Source organism: Melospiza melodia, chromosome 22, assembly GCF_035770615.1.
Source record: "Melospiza melodia melodia isolate bMelMel2 chromosome 22, bMelMel2.pri, whole genome shotgun sequence".
NCBI classification, from domain to species: domain Eukaryota; kingdom Metazoa; phylum Chordata; class Aves; order Passeriformes; family Passerellidae; genus Melospiza; species Melospiza melodia.
This window is the reverse complement of record NC_086215.1, coordinates 12,623,464-12,637,255: the sequence shown is the minus strand read 5'-3', so window position 1 is coordinate 12,637,255 and position 13,792 is coordinate 12,623,464. Positions and strand designations below refer to the sequence as shown.

The 13,792-nt window shown below is 48.4% G+C and overlaps 1 protein-coding gene across 4 annotated transcripts in view; it reads left to right on the top strand.

Moving 5' to 3' along the window:
• The window catches only part of NR6A1 (nuclear receptor subfamily 6 group A member 1), a 71,844-nt gene extending 58,364 nt beyond the window's left edge, over window positions 1-13,480 (top strand). For 3 of the 4 annotated variants that reach the window (XM_063174334.1, XM_063174337.1, XM_063174336.1), the window contains 6 exons: window positions 496-653; window positions 1,444-1,671; window positions 1,995-2,249; window positions 5,514-5,635; window positions 7,054-7,206; window positions 8,113-13,480. In XM_063174334.1, coding sequence (XP_063030404.1) covers window positions 496-653; window positions 1,444-1,671; window positions 1,995-2,249; window positions 5,514-5,635; window positions 7,054-7,206; window positions 8,113-8,201 — 1,005 coding nt within the window. In that variant the 3' untranslated portion in view covers window positions 8,202-13,480. The remainder of the gene's footprint in view (window positions 1-495; window positions 654-1,443; window positions 1,672-1,994; window positions 2,250-5,513; window positions 5,636-7,053; window positions 7,207-8,112) is intronic. The other variant, XM_063174335.1, reaches the window with a different exon arrangement.
• Window positions 13,481-13,792: the final 312 nt, after the last annotated feature.

Genomic DNA, 13,792 nt, shown 5'->3' with positions numbered 1-13,792 from the left:
ATGCCCAATAGCTACTTCAGGTGCCACCTGGTTCTTATCTGGAGGAAAATAGGGAGCTCTGTCTCCCTGTAAATGTTTTCCTGACTGATTTTATATGTGTCACCTTGCCTCTCTTGATTGCTTTATCAAACCAGAGCCTGCCCCACCTCCTGTTTGCCATTCCCCCTGCCAGTCCTGAGTGATGTTCCCAATGCCCTGGCCTCAATTACTGCCAGGTTTCTCAGGGTGTGACAGTGGCTGATTTACAGCCCTTGCCATGTCCATCTGACATCATCTCCTCATGTGTCAGTTCCTGTCTGCTGTGCTGCCCTCACTTGAATGGTGCTGCTGGAGGTCACCACGATCACCTGTAAATAGAATTTTCCCTGTGTGTTATTAAATGCAGGGGTAGGATGTGGTACCTGCAGGGGGGCAGGAGGCTCAGCCCTGTTGGGGGTGTTTGCAAACAGAGGCTCTGCTTTTCTGTTCCCAACCATTGTGTCCTGTATTTGACAGATATCAGAGGAAGAGATTGAGAGAATTATGTCTGGGCAAGAATTTGAGGGAGAGGCAAACATGTCATGGAGCAACAACGGAGACAGTGACCATAGTTCCCCTGGAAATGGAGTTTCTGAGAGCAACCAGCCTTCACCTGTTTCTACTCCATCTTCAAGGTGGGAATGAAGAATTTGGTGTTACAGGAATCTTGGATTTTTTTCCCTGAGTGATACTTGGGGTCAGTGTAGGGAAAACATGTGAGTGCATCTTTGTGTAAACAAGATCATGCAGCAGGTTCTTACCTTTCTGATTGTGTTCTAAGACAAACAGGCACTGGTTGAAAAGAATTGAACCGGGAAATGAGATGTTTGAGAACAAAGGAAGAAATCTTGAGATACAATTATATTTAAAATATACTCAGTTTATATTGTTTGTGTTTTCTGCAGATGTTAAGAACTTGATCACCTTTCATTGCTCATTCTGCATAAGCTCTTTCTCTGCACTTTGCTCAGATTCTGAAAATAAAACCATTTATGTTAGTAATGGGTGGTGTTATGTTAAAGTTGGCTGCTGTGAGTGCAAACCTCCTGATGCAGCCTTTGATTGCAAACACTGTAAGAATCTCAGACCTGATCCCATCTGCTTTCAGTGGCAGCTTAAGCTTGGCCTTGTTTGTGTTCTCTGGCTGTGCAAGTACTTAATGTACAGTCCTAAATTCTGGCCCTGTGAGGAGGCTGGGGTGGAAAGGCTGGGCACAGGTGGGTTTTGGGTTTCTGCTTTGCTCCCTGAATGGCAGCTCAGCAGCAGCTCCCAGATCTCCATCAAATGGAACCAGTGTCCAGCCAGGCTGGGTGTGCAGCAGTTGCTTTCCCTATTTCTGTTCAGGTTTCTGGTGGAGCTGTCTGTGCCACTGCACTGAATCAGGTGGAGTTTTGGGGGTGTACTGAAGAGCTTTTCCTTCTCCAGTAGGTCGGTGGAGCTGAACGGCTTCGCTGCACTCAGGGATCAGTACCTGGGCACGCCGGTGTCCACGCACTACCAGTACCTGCCGCACCTTTTCAGCTACTCGGCGCACTCGGCGCTGGTGGCGCCGCAGCCGCGCAGCCTGGAGCCGCAGTCGCACGGCCTCATCAGCCAGCTGCTGTGTGCTGAGGACCTGGAGCCCCTCAGCACCCCCATGCTCATCGAGGACGGGTGCGTGGGGCAGGGACAGCCCTGGGGCGGGCACAGCCACGGGGCAGGCAGCAAACCTGACCCCGTCCCACCGGGCTGGGGCTGGGGTACATGGACCTGGCAGGGGCTGGGGCTGGGCTGGGGCTCCAGGCTGCATGCTCTGGGTGCTGGGCAGGTGGGTGACCCCAGGGGCTGTGAGGACTCCCCTCAGCCCCTGCCCAGGCTCCTGTCACCAGGTGACACCCAATTCCTTTAGCATTTGCCTTGTTTCCAAGCTCCCCGTCAGATGATGTCATTCAATGTTTTTAATGGTTTTTCTGCCTTTGTACTAACTGTGCCTGCAGGTACAAAGTGACTCAGGCAGAGCTGTTTGCGCTGCTGTGTCGTCTGGCGGATGAATTGCTTTTCAGGCAGATTGCCTGGATCAAGAAGCTGCCGTTCTTCTGTGAACTCTCCATCAAGGACTATACCTGCCTGCTCAGCTCCACGTGGCAGGAGCTGATCCTGCTCTCCTCGCTCACTGTTTACAGCAAGCAGATCTTTGGTGACCTTGCAGATGTCACCTCCAAGTACTCTCCCTCTGACGACGAGCTGCACAGGTGAGATGGGATGAGGAGCCATGGGAGCCCAACACACAGGTGTCCTCTGACCACCTCCTGGGACAAGTCACTGTACCTGTGGCTGTTTTCCTCTTCTGTTTTTTAGGGAACAGTTGTTCCAGGCTTGGAAAGCACATCATGGTTAGTCAGAGCTGGATCACAACTCCCTTCTGCAGGGAAGGGCACAGTGATGTGTGGGGCTGTTTGAGTTCCACGTAGTAATGCTGTTGTCCTCCAACAGAGCCTTACAAGCCACCATTTATGAGGAGGGTAAAACTGACCAACACTTTGGGTAACCCTGACACACAGGAAAGAAAGTCTTGTTTAAAAACCCTTTGTGCCAGTGGAAAGGTTGTTCACATAGCTGGTTGTCTGTATTATCAAAGTGTTCATTATTAATTGCTATTTCTTTGTTTTGATTAGATAAATTTAAAGATGTTGCAACTTAGCTCTTGTTTTTTCCATGGTACAGACTATCTGATGCTCTGAGGAGCCCGCCTTTCATTTATCATGTTGGTCAGGGTGTTGTTTTTTGGTTTGGATATTTTATTTGGAGTCTTGGTGCCAGACAGATTCTTCTTTTGGTAATAGAGTCCCAGTCTCACCATAATTTGGCAGAACAGGTGGGATTTAGAGGATTTAAACACCTGCTCTTTGCTCTCTGCCCCTGCTGGGCTCACGCTGCTGCTGGAATCACCAGGGGATGTCTGATGAGCAGAGATTTAAACAGTGCTGTGCTCCTCGGCCATTGCGGTGTCTCGTGACTCCTGGGGGCTCCTTTGTGCATCTGTTGTGACAAGCAGAGGCACTGGCTGGCTGAGCCCGTGGTGGGAGCAGGGAGCTGGCCCCAGGTGTCTCATTTCCTGGGACAGGTTGCTCTGCGGCGCTGCTCTGCACAGCCATTCATCGTGCATCTGGTGCAGCTCCTGCGAGGAGCACTGAGGGTCATAGAAAACCACAATGACACTTGTTCTTGCATTCAGCTGTCCTTTTGTTCCTGCTGTCCTGGTCAGAGCCTCACAAGAGAAGTGTTTGTTTCATTTTGAGTTTGTGATAAATACAAGCGAGAGGTAGGACAAGGAGACAAAGGAGGAATCCTCGCCCTGCAGAAACCGGCAATTCAGAGCTGGTCGCCTTGAAGGTCCTTCAGAGAAGATCTGTGCACATGGATGAAAATAGGTGTTCTTGGGAGAGGAATGCTTCTGCAGTCTCCTCTTGTGATTTAGCTTTTCAAGTGTCATTAATTGTCATTAGTAACCTGGGAGAATGCACACCCAAAAGCCATTTAGTGGGAGCTGCACAGATGAGGGGACTGGGGCTGTGTGGCTCCCTCCCACTGGTCTTCATGGTCCTTCAGCCATGGCTTGACTGTCTCCAGCAGCAGTGGGATGGCTCATGGGTATCAGTCTCCCTGTCCAAAGCACTCATGAGATATCTGGTCTCTTTGGACTCGAGAGGGGGCCTTTAGGAGAGGTGTCCCATTTGTGGGTGTTCTCAAAGAGCCCCCAGCTCCTCTGGCATTGGTCAGGAATGACTGCAAAGAGAACTTCATTAGAGTTCACACCTGGCTGGAGAAATGTCACTGAGCAGGGATGGTCTGGCACATCAGGGTTAATTTCTGCTCTTAACAAAATGACAAGAGCAGTGCTAAAGCATAGGTGACAAACAAAGGCATAGAATGAGCTCCCCAACTCCTTTGTTTTAATTGCTTCTAACAACTGGCTAAACGTTCTGTTTGCCTGCTAGATCAAGTGTTTTCTTTTATTGTGCTGTTTTTCTGAAGATGAATATGAAATGAATAGACTCCTGACCTCCCCCAGCACTCCTGATAGCGCTTCCCTTCCCCCTCCTCCCCAGCTGATGCGGACAACTCCCAGCCAGAAACTTGCCTGGTGTAAACTGTGAGGAAAAGTGTGTGGAGGAGTCAGTCCTCGAGAAGAAATAGGGCTGTGAAAAACAGAACAGCTTTGTTTGAAAGGGGGAGGAAAGTATGTGCAGAAAAGTAAGACAGTTCAACTGCGGGAATGAGAGAAGAGCTCTCCTGGATTTATGAAGTGATGAGTGGCTGGTAAAAATGTGCATGCTCTAAAAACAATTAAACCCCACGGATGACTGAGTGGTCTTTGTGCTCATTAACTTCTTGAGCTTTGCAATCTTGCACCTGCAAGATTTTTAATGTCAACTGGAGAGCAAGAAAACTTGTACAACTTTAGATTAGCCGACAAGGCTTTCATCACTTACAATATTACTTTCTTGAAGAACTGACCTGGAGTTCAGACAGCTTGTTTTCACTTCACAGAGGTCAAACCCCATCATGCATTTTACAAATAACTTTGAAGTAAACAAACACACATGCCAAAATAAGGTATTATTCAGTGAAAAAGGTTCTATTTCTGTTCTATTCAGAGATGGCTTGCTGGCTGTGCTCTTATTCTTTGTGCTGCACAATGCCAGAGCACGCTGAAGCTTCCCGAAACACTTCTGTCCCACTTCTGAGTGCTTCTGCAATATGTGCCTGCTTTGAAGCCGGGCTGTTGTTGCGGTGAGATGTGTTCCCAAGAGGCTGTTCTGGCCCTGGGCAGGCGTGGGATGGTCTGGAGGTGCCTGCAGGCACCCACAGCCCTACACACCCTCCCACTCCAGCCTGGTCCTTCCCCATGGCTTTTTCATGGTGCACATGTGGGGTATTTCTCCTGATGAAGTGTGGCACCCTCTTTAGCAGGAGGACCTCGTTCTGCACCCACAAAATCTCCATCAGGCAATTTTCCAGGAGGTTTTGAGGTGTTCCCTGTGCATCAGTGTGCCCTGTGCTGCCCATCTCTGTCACTGGCTTTGCTGCAGATTCCTGCCTCTGTGAAACCTTCTCTGCTGTTAGAACAGGCTGGTGGTGAACTGAATCACCAAGAAAGGGTTTTTTCCTAAAAATATCTGTAGATTGTGGGCTCCCCATCCCTGGGCCAGACAGGATGGGGCTCTGAGTAACATGGTTTAGTGGAAGGTGTCCCTGCCCTTGGCAAGGGAATGGGACTGGATGAGCTTTGAGGTAATTTCCACCCAAATCATTCCATGATTCTGATTCTGCATTTGTAACTGAGACATTTTCCTCCTTATTTTTGGTACCCACAGACTTCAGGCAGTTTTGATGACTTTTTAAAGAAAATTCTCTTGCAAGGTGTTAAAATCTCTGAAGCTACTTTAATGAGCTTCATGCCTTCACTGTCCAGGCCGTGTGCTGTGTGTGCTGATGTGATCTCTGTCCTGCAGGTTCAGTGAAGAGGGGATGGAGGTGATGGAGCGCTTGATCTACCTCTTTCGCAAGTTCAACCAGCTGAAGGTCAGCAACGAGGAGTACGCCTGCATGAAAGCCATCAACTTCCTAAACCAAGGTGAGGCAAACAGGAGCTACCAGCCACACTTGCTTGTTTTTATGCCTCAAAGGGTGAATTTGTAAGACTGGTTCCTCTCTAAAATTTTTAGAGTTTTTCAGACTCATTAAAATGTTTACCTTAAGGATAAATCCTTAGGTTGCTTAGCTGGGTTCCTACTTTTTAGGTTCTATACCTAAATCTGACTCTTCACAGTGAAAGGTAATCACAAATGAAGTATTTGCATGCAGGCCATGAATTCATCCTAGGAAAGGGCTGTATCCTCCTGTTGATTAATAGCATATTAAAGCTGGCAGTTCAGGCTCCTCCAAGACCCTGGGCATTTCAAAATCCATGCAGAGACAAATGCTCAGTGAATAGTGTTCAGCTGTAATTTTGGAAATAAATGTCCCCAAAGTCTTTTGTACTGTGAAAGATAGTTGCAGTCTGTAAAAATGTGCTGCGGGCTCCTTCCTCCCCCGCTCATTTCCAGAGGGAGATAATGCTGACACTTCAATCTGTGCCGGGCTGAGGTTCCGGTTTGCTTCCCTGGGCAGTTTCCTGACACTGGATAATGCACTTCTCGAGCTGTCTCCATTGTTTTCCAAAATGTATTTTCATTAACTTCCTGTCTTCTTTTATTTTTAGTTGAAGTTTGCAATTTTTTATGTGAAATACCTGAGACTTATTTTTAAAAGTCAGCTTTTGGGCAGTAGATCAATGCCTCTTCCGTCAGATGGTCTCCCAGCACCGAGCCCGCTCCGCAGCTTCCTTGCTGCTGTGCTGGGTCCTCCCAGGACCTGCCAGTGCTGCTGCTCACACTGCCAGTGGGACATCCTGCCTGTCCCTTCTTCCTCTGTGTGTGCTGCCTGACACTGGCAATGCTAAATTTAAATAGAAGAACTGGACAAGTTTATAAAGCTCCCATGACATAATTCATAAGCAGATGGGGAGGAATGTGATGATATCTTTAATTATAGAGCTGAGCCCTGTCCTCAGCCAAGATGATACACCTAAAACCAATGTGTTCCTGTGTGAGGAGGTGTTACACTGATCTGCTGTGAGGACCAAACCCTGACACCTGACTGTGTTGTGCCAGACAGGGATTTCAGGTTGCTGGGGCTGTTCTCTCCAAGAGCATTCATTGAGCTGCAGGTGAGCAGTGTAGGACATTAGCTGTTCTCTTTCCAGCCTTTTGTGGAGGGAAATCCTGGATCCAGACACACATATAAAGACACATCTGTGATGCAGGCACAGCAGGAGGGGAGATGGGAATTTTAGTATTGGTCCAGGTGCTGGAAGCCAGTCTCCAAAGCAGGGGCCCGGATCAGAGTGACAGAAACCAGCCTGTCATGAAGAAGTGGCAGTAAGTGTAAGGCTGCCGCTCTTCTGAGAGGTGTTTGTCATGTTCTCATTGCTCTGATTGTATTCCTTTGCAGATATCAGGGGTCTGACCAACGCCTCCCAGCTGGAGCAGCTGAACAAGCGGTACTGGTACGTTTGCCAGGACTTCACAGAGTACAAGTACCCCCACCAGCCAAACCGCTTCCCGGATTTGATGATGTGTTTGCCAGAGATCCGCTACATTGCAGGTAACCTGAGTGCTTCTGAAAGACACTTAACTTGCTGCAGTGAAACTCTTGTGGACTTTGCTCGAGGATGTTTGTGTGGGAGCATTTCCTATCAGAGCTTCTGCCCATCTTTAAGCCCATCCCATTGCCCTGAGCTCATCCAGTCTGAGGGGCTCTTGGCAAGGTGTCCTGGTGGTGCTGGTGGGCACAGGGTTAGTCCCACTTGGGGAAGAGGGGCCTTGCTCCAACCTGACACCCTTGAAGTGCATTCTTCAGTCTCCCCTTATTGTTCTTTCACTCCCAGATGGAGTGCATTTTGTCTCAAAAGGATGTAATCCTGGTTTGAGTAGTTATCTGATCAGAATTAGGGAGATCCCTGAACTGAGCAGAAAGTGATCAGCAGAGTTCAACCCCTAGGGTTCCTCATCTGGACCTCGGAAATCCTCAGGTGAATTCTCAGCTGCAGTTGCATTGCTAATTACATCTCCAAGGCCTGGTGTTACTAAAACTGCTCCTGGATGTTATGGCAAAGGGAGATGCTTGCCTCCCTGTGTCAAGGCTCCATATGCTTTATCCTACTCCGTCATAATGAACTAGATAATAATCTCAGAGTAGCTCTCGTAATTTACTCATGGAGATCAACAAGGGGGTTTGAGGTGAGATGGGATTTAGCCTTTCCCACTTTCTGTAAATACTTCTCCATTGTGGAGAAATCATTTTGATCTGACTTTGCCCATTTATTTTGCTTTCTATTCAGTAAATAAATCATATTGTGTCCAAATGCATATCAAATGTCTAATGTAGCTGTAGGATGATTAACTGTTTCTGAGAAAGGTTCAAGGTAAAACCATCTCCAGTGCTGCTGGCTTAGGTGTCTCTGAAATCTGATTCAGTTGTGGCTGCTAATTCTGGTTTCTTTCTTACTAGGAAAAATGGTGAATGTCCCTCTGGAGCAGCTGCCTCTCCTTTTTAAGGCCGTTCTACATTCCTGCAAGACGAGTGTGAGCAAAGAGTGAGCGCAGCTGGCCCCGGCCGGTGCCTTGCGCGGAGCCTGGGGCTGGCTCACCCGGACAGGGGCAGGGGCCATCCAGGCAGGAGACAGGGCACTGCGCCTCCCTGCCCTCGTAGCAAGAATCTTTTTTGTTTGTTTTTGTTTTTTTACTCGTTTTCCTATATATTTATTTCACGACAGAGTTGAATGTATGATCTTCAACACGATGCACATGGTTCTGTAAGAATGCAGCAGATGCATTCTCCAGCAGTTTACAGAATGTGAAGATGTTTAATGTTACAGTGTTTGTTAGGGTTAGTTCTTTTGTATTTGGGGCTGGGGACCGAGATGACTAAGACTACCTCAAGGAGAAGATGCTGTTCATGCACTGCTCTTTCCATGATTTGCATCCAAAGCATTTGTCACAGAGAGCAAATGTTGGCAGAGCTGTTATTATCCCAAAGGGACGACTTTGGAGAAGTGGGTGCTAGAGAAGTGCCAAGCTTTTTCTGTAATTTTAAAAAGGCAGGAGTGGAGAAGGAGAAGTCTGTCCAGGCAGCTTGTTTCTTTTCCCCTGGCAGTTTTCAGATGCAGGTTTCCAGGGGGGTGGCAGTGCTCTGAGGGGCTCCCTGGTCCTGTCTGGGGAGCTGCAGGGGGGGTCTGTCCCAGCCCCTCCTGGCCAGCTGCCCTCTTACTATTGCCACAACACCTGCCAATTCCTCTGAATTTGTGTTCCTGCAGTTCAGGACAGGCTCCTGGCATTGCACAAAGGTGCTTCTGTTGCTAGAGGATGGCAAGGACTTTGTCATCACTTCCTTAAAATCCATCTAAGTTTACAAAAGCAGGAAAAGCCTACTTAGAGAAGAGGTAGGATTGCCCCTGTTAATGTGTTCCTCCAACATGGTACCTGACTTCTGAGGCTTCTGCATTGCAGCAATCCCCATTTTGGGAGCAGTTAAATGGGGCCTATGTAGTGGGGTGAGGGACTCCAGTGTCCTCTGGCATGGCTTTCTCTGCTGGACTCAGGGAATGGATGTTCCATAGATAGATCCTGCCAGGACTGTTCTGTTCCTTATGGAATCCCAGGAAAAACTACATTACTGCTGTACTTGGTTACCTGTCATGTTCTAGGTGTTGCCAGGCTTGGATTTTCCATCTCACAGGCTCTCCACAGCTCCAGATGGAGAACTGGTTTAATGACAGCTGATTAGCTGATTGAATGATTGGTTGGTGCTGATGTTTAGCTAAACTTGGGCATTCTCATGAGTGATCTCATGATTTCCTGCTCGTGATGGGGAGGTTTGGATGAGATGCTCTTGATCTCATCTCCTTCATTAGGAATTAATATTCAAAGACTCTGTCACTCTCCTAGACAGCCTTGGCTGGATTTCCTTCCCTGCCTCCTCAGATGTAAATCTGGCATTCACTTAGCAAGGCGGCTGCCCGATAAGTGTTTGAATGCTGATTTTAAAATACTTGTGGGAACAACTTTTGTTCCCTCAGGGCAGGAGGGACGAGTCACTACCTTGTCTTTCCCTGGTGGCAGCTGCGTGGCACAGAGCAAGCACAGCTCACAGGGCTGCAGCTGCTGTGCATGAATGTGATGGTGAGCAGGAGGAGAATCCCATTCCCCAAAGTCGTCCCTCCCTCCCTCCCTCCCTGCTGTCCCAGCGGGTGCTGCTGCCTGCAGCCCGAGGGCAGCTGTGCCCTGCGGGTTTGGCACAGCCTGCTCACACCACTCCAGGGCCTGCTGCTGCCTCACCACGGGCATCCATCCTGCTGGGGCAGCTCCCAGCTCCACGTTTCCCTCTTCTCAAAGTCCATAGCTGTTCATTTTCCGTTATTTAAACAGGAGGTTACGGGTACCAGCTGCTGGGCACAGCAGTGGCTCAGCTCGGTGGAGCTTCGCACCCAAAGGTGGTTCCATAAATCTCATTTACTTTCTGTGTGTATTCTCAGGAAAGCCTTCTGCATACAGCCAATACCTCACGTGTTCAGGGGAAGATTGTAGTGTATCTGTTTGTGAGTTAGAATGTATTTCTCAGCTTTTAAGTTTAATTTCCAAATAGCTTGATATGATCTTTTTATTACGGGTTATTTCTGGCTTGCTGTTCTATACACTCAAGGAATTGTTAAAATTGCATAGGAGTGATTTTATTCTACAGTTACTGAATTATTATAATCTGTTGATGAATAAGTGTTTTAATTAGTGTACATAAAAGCAGTAATCTTGTTGCCAGCTACCCAACAAAAATAATCTATTGGGTAATCTGCGGTTTTCCAAAATACCCTCCCAAAACTAATGCTGTACCAATAACAACCAAAAACCTAAATTCAGTTATGATGACAAACAGACATGAATGTTCCACTTTCTGTTGTAGAAAGCAAATTTTACAGCGGTTGATTGGCAGCAGTATCCGTTCCCAAATACACATTTGCCATAGGGAGTAGAAAATCCTTCCTGAACTGACTGGTAAGGAAGCAGCAAACAGACCAGATGGAATCACAGGACAGTCATTCCTGATATCTTCTGCACCAAGTCCTCTAATGACTTGTATTTTTTAAACAGGGTAATGTGAATGTGTTGCATTGCAAACTCAGGTATTATGAGAAGGTAGGAATGTAGCTAGAGATGTAGAGACGTTAGGTAGATGTATTTGTGAATTTGGTTTGAAGGACACCCTGGAAAGGTTGGAATTTTTGTTCCATTCTTCATGTAACATTCAGTTTACAGGGACTCATATTTTATTTGTGCTTAATGCTACTAGGGGGAAGTTCATTATCTTTGGTATCTATCTGCTCTTGCTTATCTGACCTTCTGTCATAGAGAAATCTATCAACAATAATAGTCTTTGGTAGAATTTTCTGCCATGACAAGTCAATTTTTATCCCTGATTTGAAAGATAGATTGGCTGGCTGACCCCCTCTTCTCCTTCAAAGCATCTGTGCAGATAGAAAGCTGAAGAGTTACTTTTAATCCGAGCAGAGATTTGGGACATAAATTCAAAGTGCTCAGGGGAGGCTGCTGAGGAGCAGCTGGAAGGGTCCCTCTCACAGGGCTGCACCCGGGGCCTCAGCAGAACCTTCTGGAAAGTGAGTGAGTTCTCTTCCCCTTGGGCTCAGGCTGTGCCAGGGGCTGAGCCTTGACCCCTCAGTGTGGCTGCTCTCATTGCTGGGGGGGCCGTGGTGGCCCCGTCCCCAGCCATGCAAAGGCTCAAGTGGCTCTGCCCTGATCCCTCCCCTGTGCCAGCAGGACCTGCCCTTGCTCCTCCTTGCTCCTCAGGCTTCTGCACAGACCCACAGCCACTTCAGATAACGGAGCGTAAGTCTTGTCCTTCAAACCAACTTTAAAAAAAAAAAAAAACAACACTTGAATTTCTTTTATCTTTACTGCATTTTTTAAAAGGAAAAAAAGAAAAAAAAATATTCTCCTGTGAATGTGCTATTTCCCATTCATTCTTTCTTTCTTGGTTTTGATTTGAAGCTTTGAAGCTCGGTGTCTGTGAAAATGTTGTTATTTCTCAGGATAATAAGCGGCAATCATCCCTGCCCCATGAAAGGCAGGAGAAAGGGGGAAACTTGGGGAACTAGTTAAAGTATGAAACTAATTTTTAAGTTGTAGATGATGTGTAAATGGAGGGGAGTGCATAGCTATCAGTATCAAGCTGTGGTGTTTCTCTGGGTTCACGGTGTGTTGTTTCAATGCACAGAAGCTCAGGGATAAGTATTTAAAATGTGACCCAGAGAAACCCTAGTTTTGATGTTGCAACAGTTGCTTCTTTCCCGACTTGTCTGGAGGGCCCTGGAGAGCTGACAAAGCCCCAAATGGGGATTTTGGGGGCAAAACTCTGGGTTTGGCTGTGGGAAGTTTGCCTGCTGAAGGCTCAGACGTGGTGCTGTGGGCAGAGCATCCCAATGGTGCACGGGGCTGTACGAGGCTGTGCCCTTGCACCAGCCAGCAGCTGGGGACCAGCTCTGTCTGTGGGGCTCTATTTCTGCATTCCCTCATCCTAAATGTTTGACTGTTCATGAAAAAGGGGAAACAGGAGTTTCTCATTGTGTCCCTGGCAGCCAGTTGCAGTGCTCTTTACTCTGTTGCTTATGAATTCTTAATTTTCATCAGTTCAACTTTCTCACTGTGTAGGAACAGTCAGCTTGAGAAGGGCACTGGTGTGTGACTCTGATTGGGTTACAGCTGCTATGAGTGTCCAAACAGCCCCATCCAGCCACAGACAGGGCCAGGAGTCAGCAAAAGTTAGAAGGGCTGAAACCCCTTCCCAGCACCCTCAGCCAGACTCTGCAAATCTGAGTTTAAACCAGCCTCACAAAAAGCTGGGGAGGCCAATCCAGGCAGTGTCTTTCCCTTGGAAAAAAAAAATTAAAAATAGCTCCTGTGAGCTGCCCTCTGACAAGTCTGTGAAAGAAGCAACATGGATCAGTGGAAGAAATGCCCCCAAGGGCAAAAAGAAACAGAAATTGAGACCAGATGACGATCAACCTTAACAAAGCCTTTTGTGATTCATTGTTTCTTTCAATTTATAAAATGTCTTGTAATAGTTGATAACATTATTGACTCAATTTCCATAACTAAACTACCTCGTGTGACATCCTGTTTATCATCTCAAAGGGATTGTGTGAAAAACTAAACACTGCCAGTGTCTGTTGCCAGCGAGGAGCAGGGGCTGTGATTGCTGGAGTTGTTTCCCTTCCCGTGGGCTGGCTCCTGTCACTGCTGTGTGTCCTGTGCTGAGGCTGAGCTCTGCTGTCCCTCCCTGGGGACAGTTTGGGTTTTGTGGGTGCCCATTCCAGCTCAGTCCTGGTCAGGGGCTGCCCGTGTGGCCTGGGACCCCGCAGTGTGTCCCAGGGCAGCCCGGGGAGGCAGTGGGTCAGTTTGCTGCTGTGTCGGCCCCTTGCTGGTGTGAGGGATGTTCCCAAGAGGGTCAGTGCCAGCTGCTGGCTCCTTGGTGACATTCCCAGTGATGGTTTCTCCCTCGATTTTTCCCACAATCCCTTGTGTAAATCAGGGAAGCAGGATGTTCAGCATGGCACACGGTGAGCATTGGCGCACTCAGAGCCGGGGCTGGGGCAGCAGGGTGTGCCTGGCCCCGTGTCACCACCGCAGGGCAACGGGCCCCGGGAGCTGCCCCCTCCCCACACTGTGACCAAATGAATGTTTCTGCCGGCGGCCTCGCCTCAGCCCGCCCGCCCCTGCTCCGCTGCCCCGCTCTGGGACTTGACTACCTGTGGAAATGTGACCAATAAGTGTTGAATGCATGTTTAGTGAGTGTTTAGCTGTATGAACTAATAAATGTGAAATGTTCTGCACCGCTGGTGTCTCCAGGCTGTTTGTGCCTTCCCCTTTGGTGGTGGTGCTGCCCTGGGTGCTGCTGGAACGGGTTGTGGGTGTGGGGAAGGCCTTGGGGCTGCTGCTGTGGCTGGGAGCTGGGATAAGGGCACTGTGCCACCCAGGATTTATTCCCAGTGAGGGGCACTGAAGATCAGCAGTGGTGGGGCTCCCTGGGAGGTGGCAGAGGATGCTCTGTGCACGTGGGCTGCCAGGTTTGTCCTCACCTGCAAAGGAAGCTGGAGCTGCACAGAGGTGACGAGGCAGCCTCT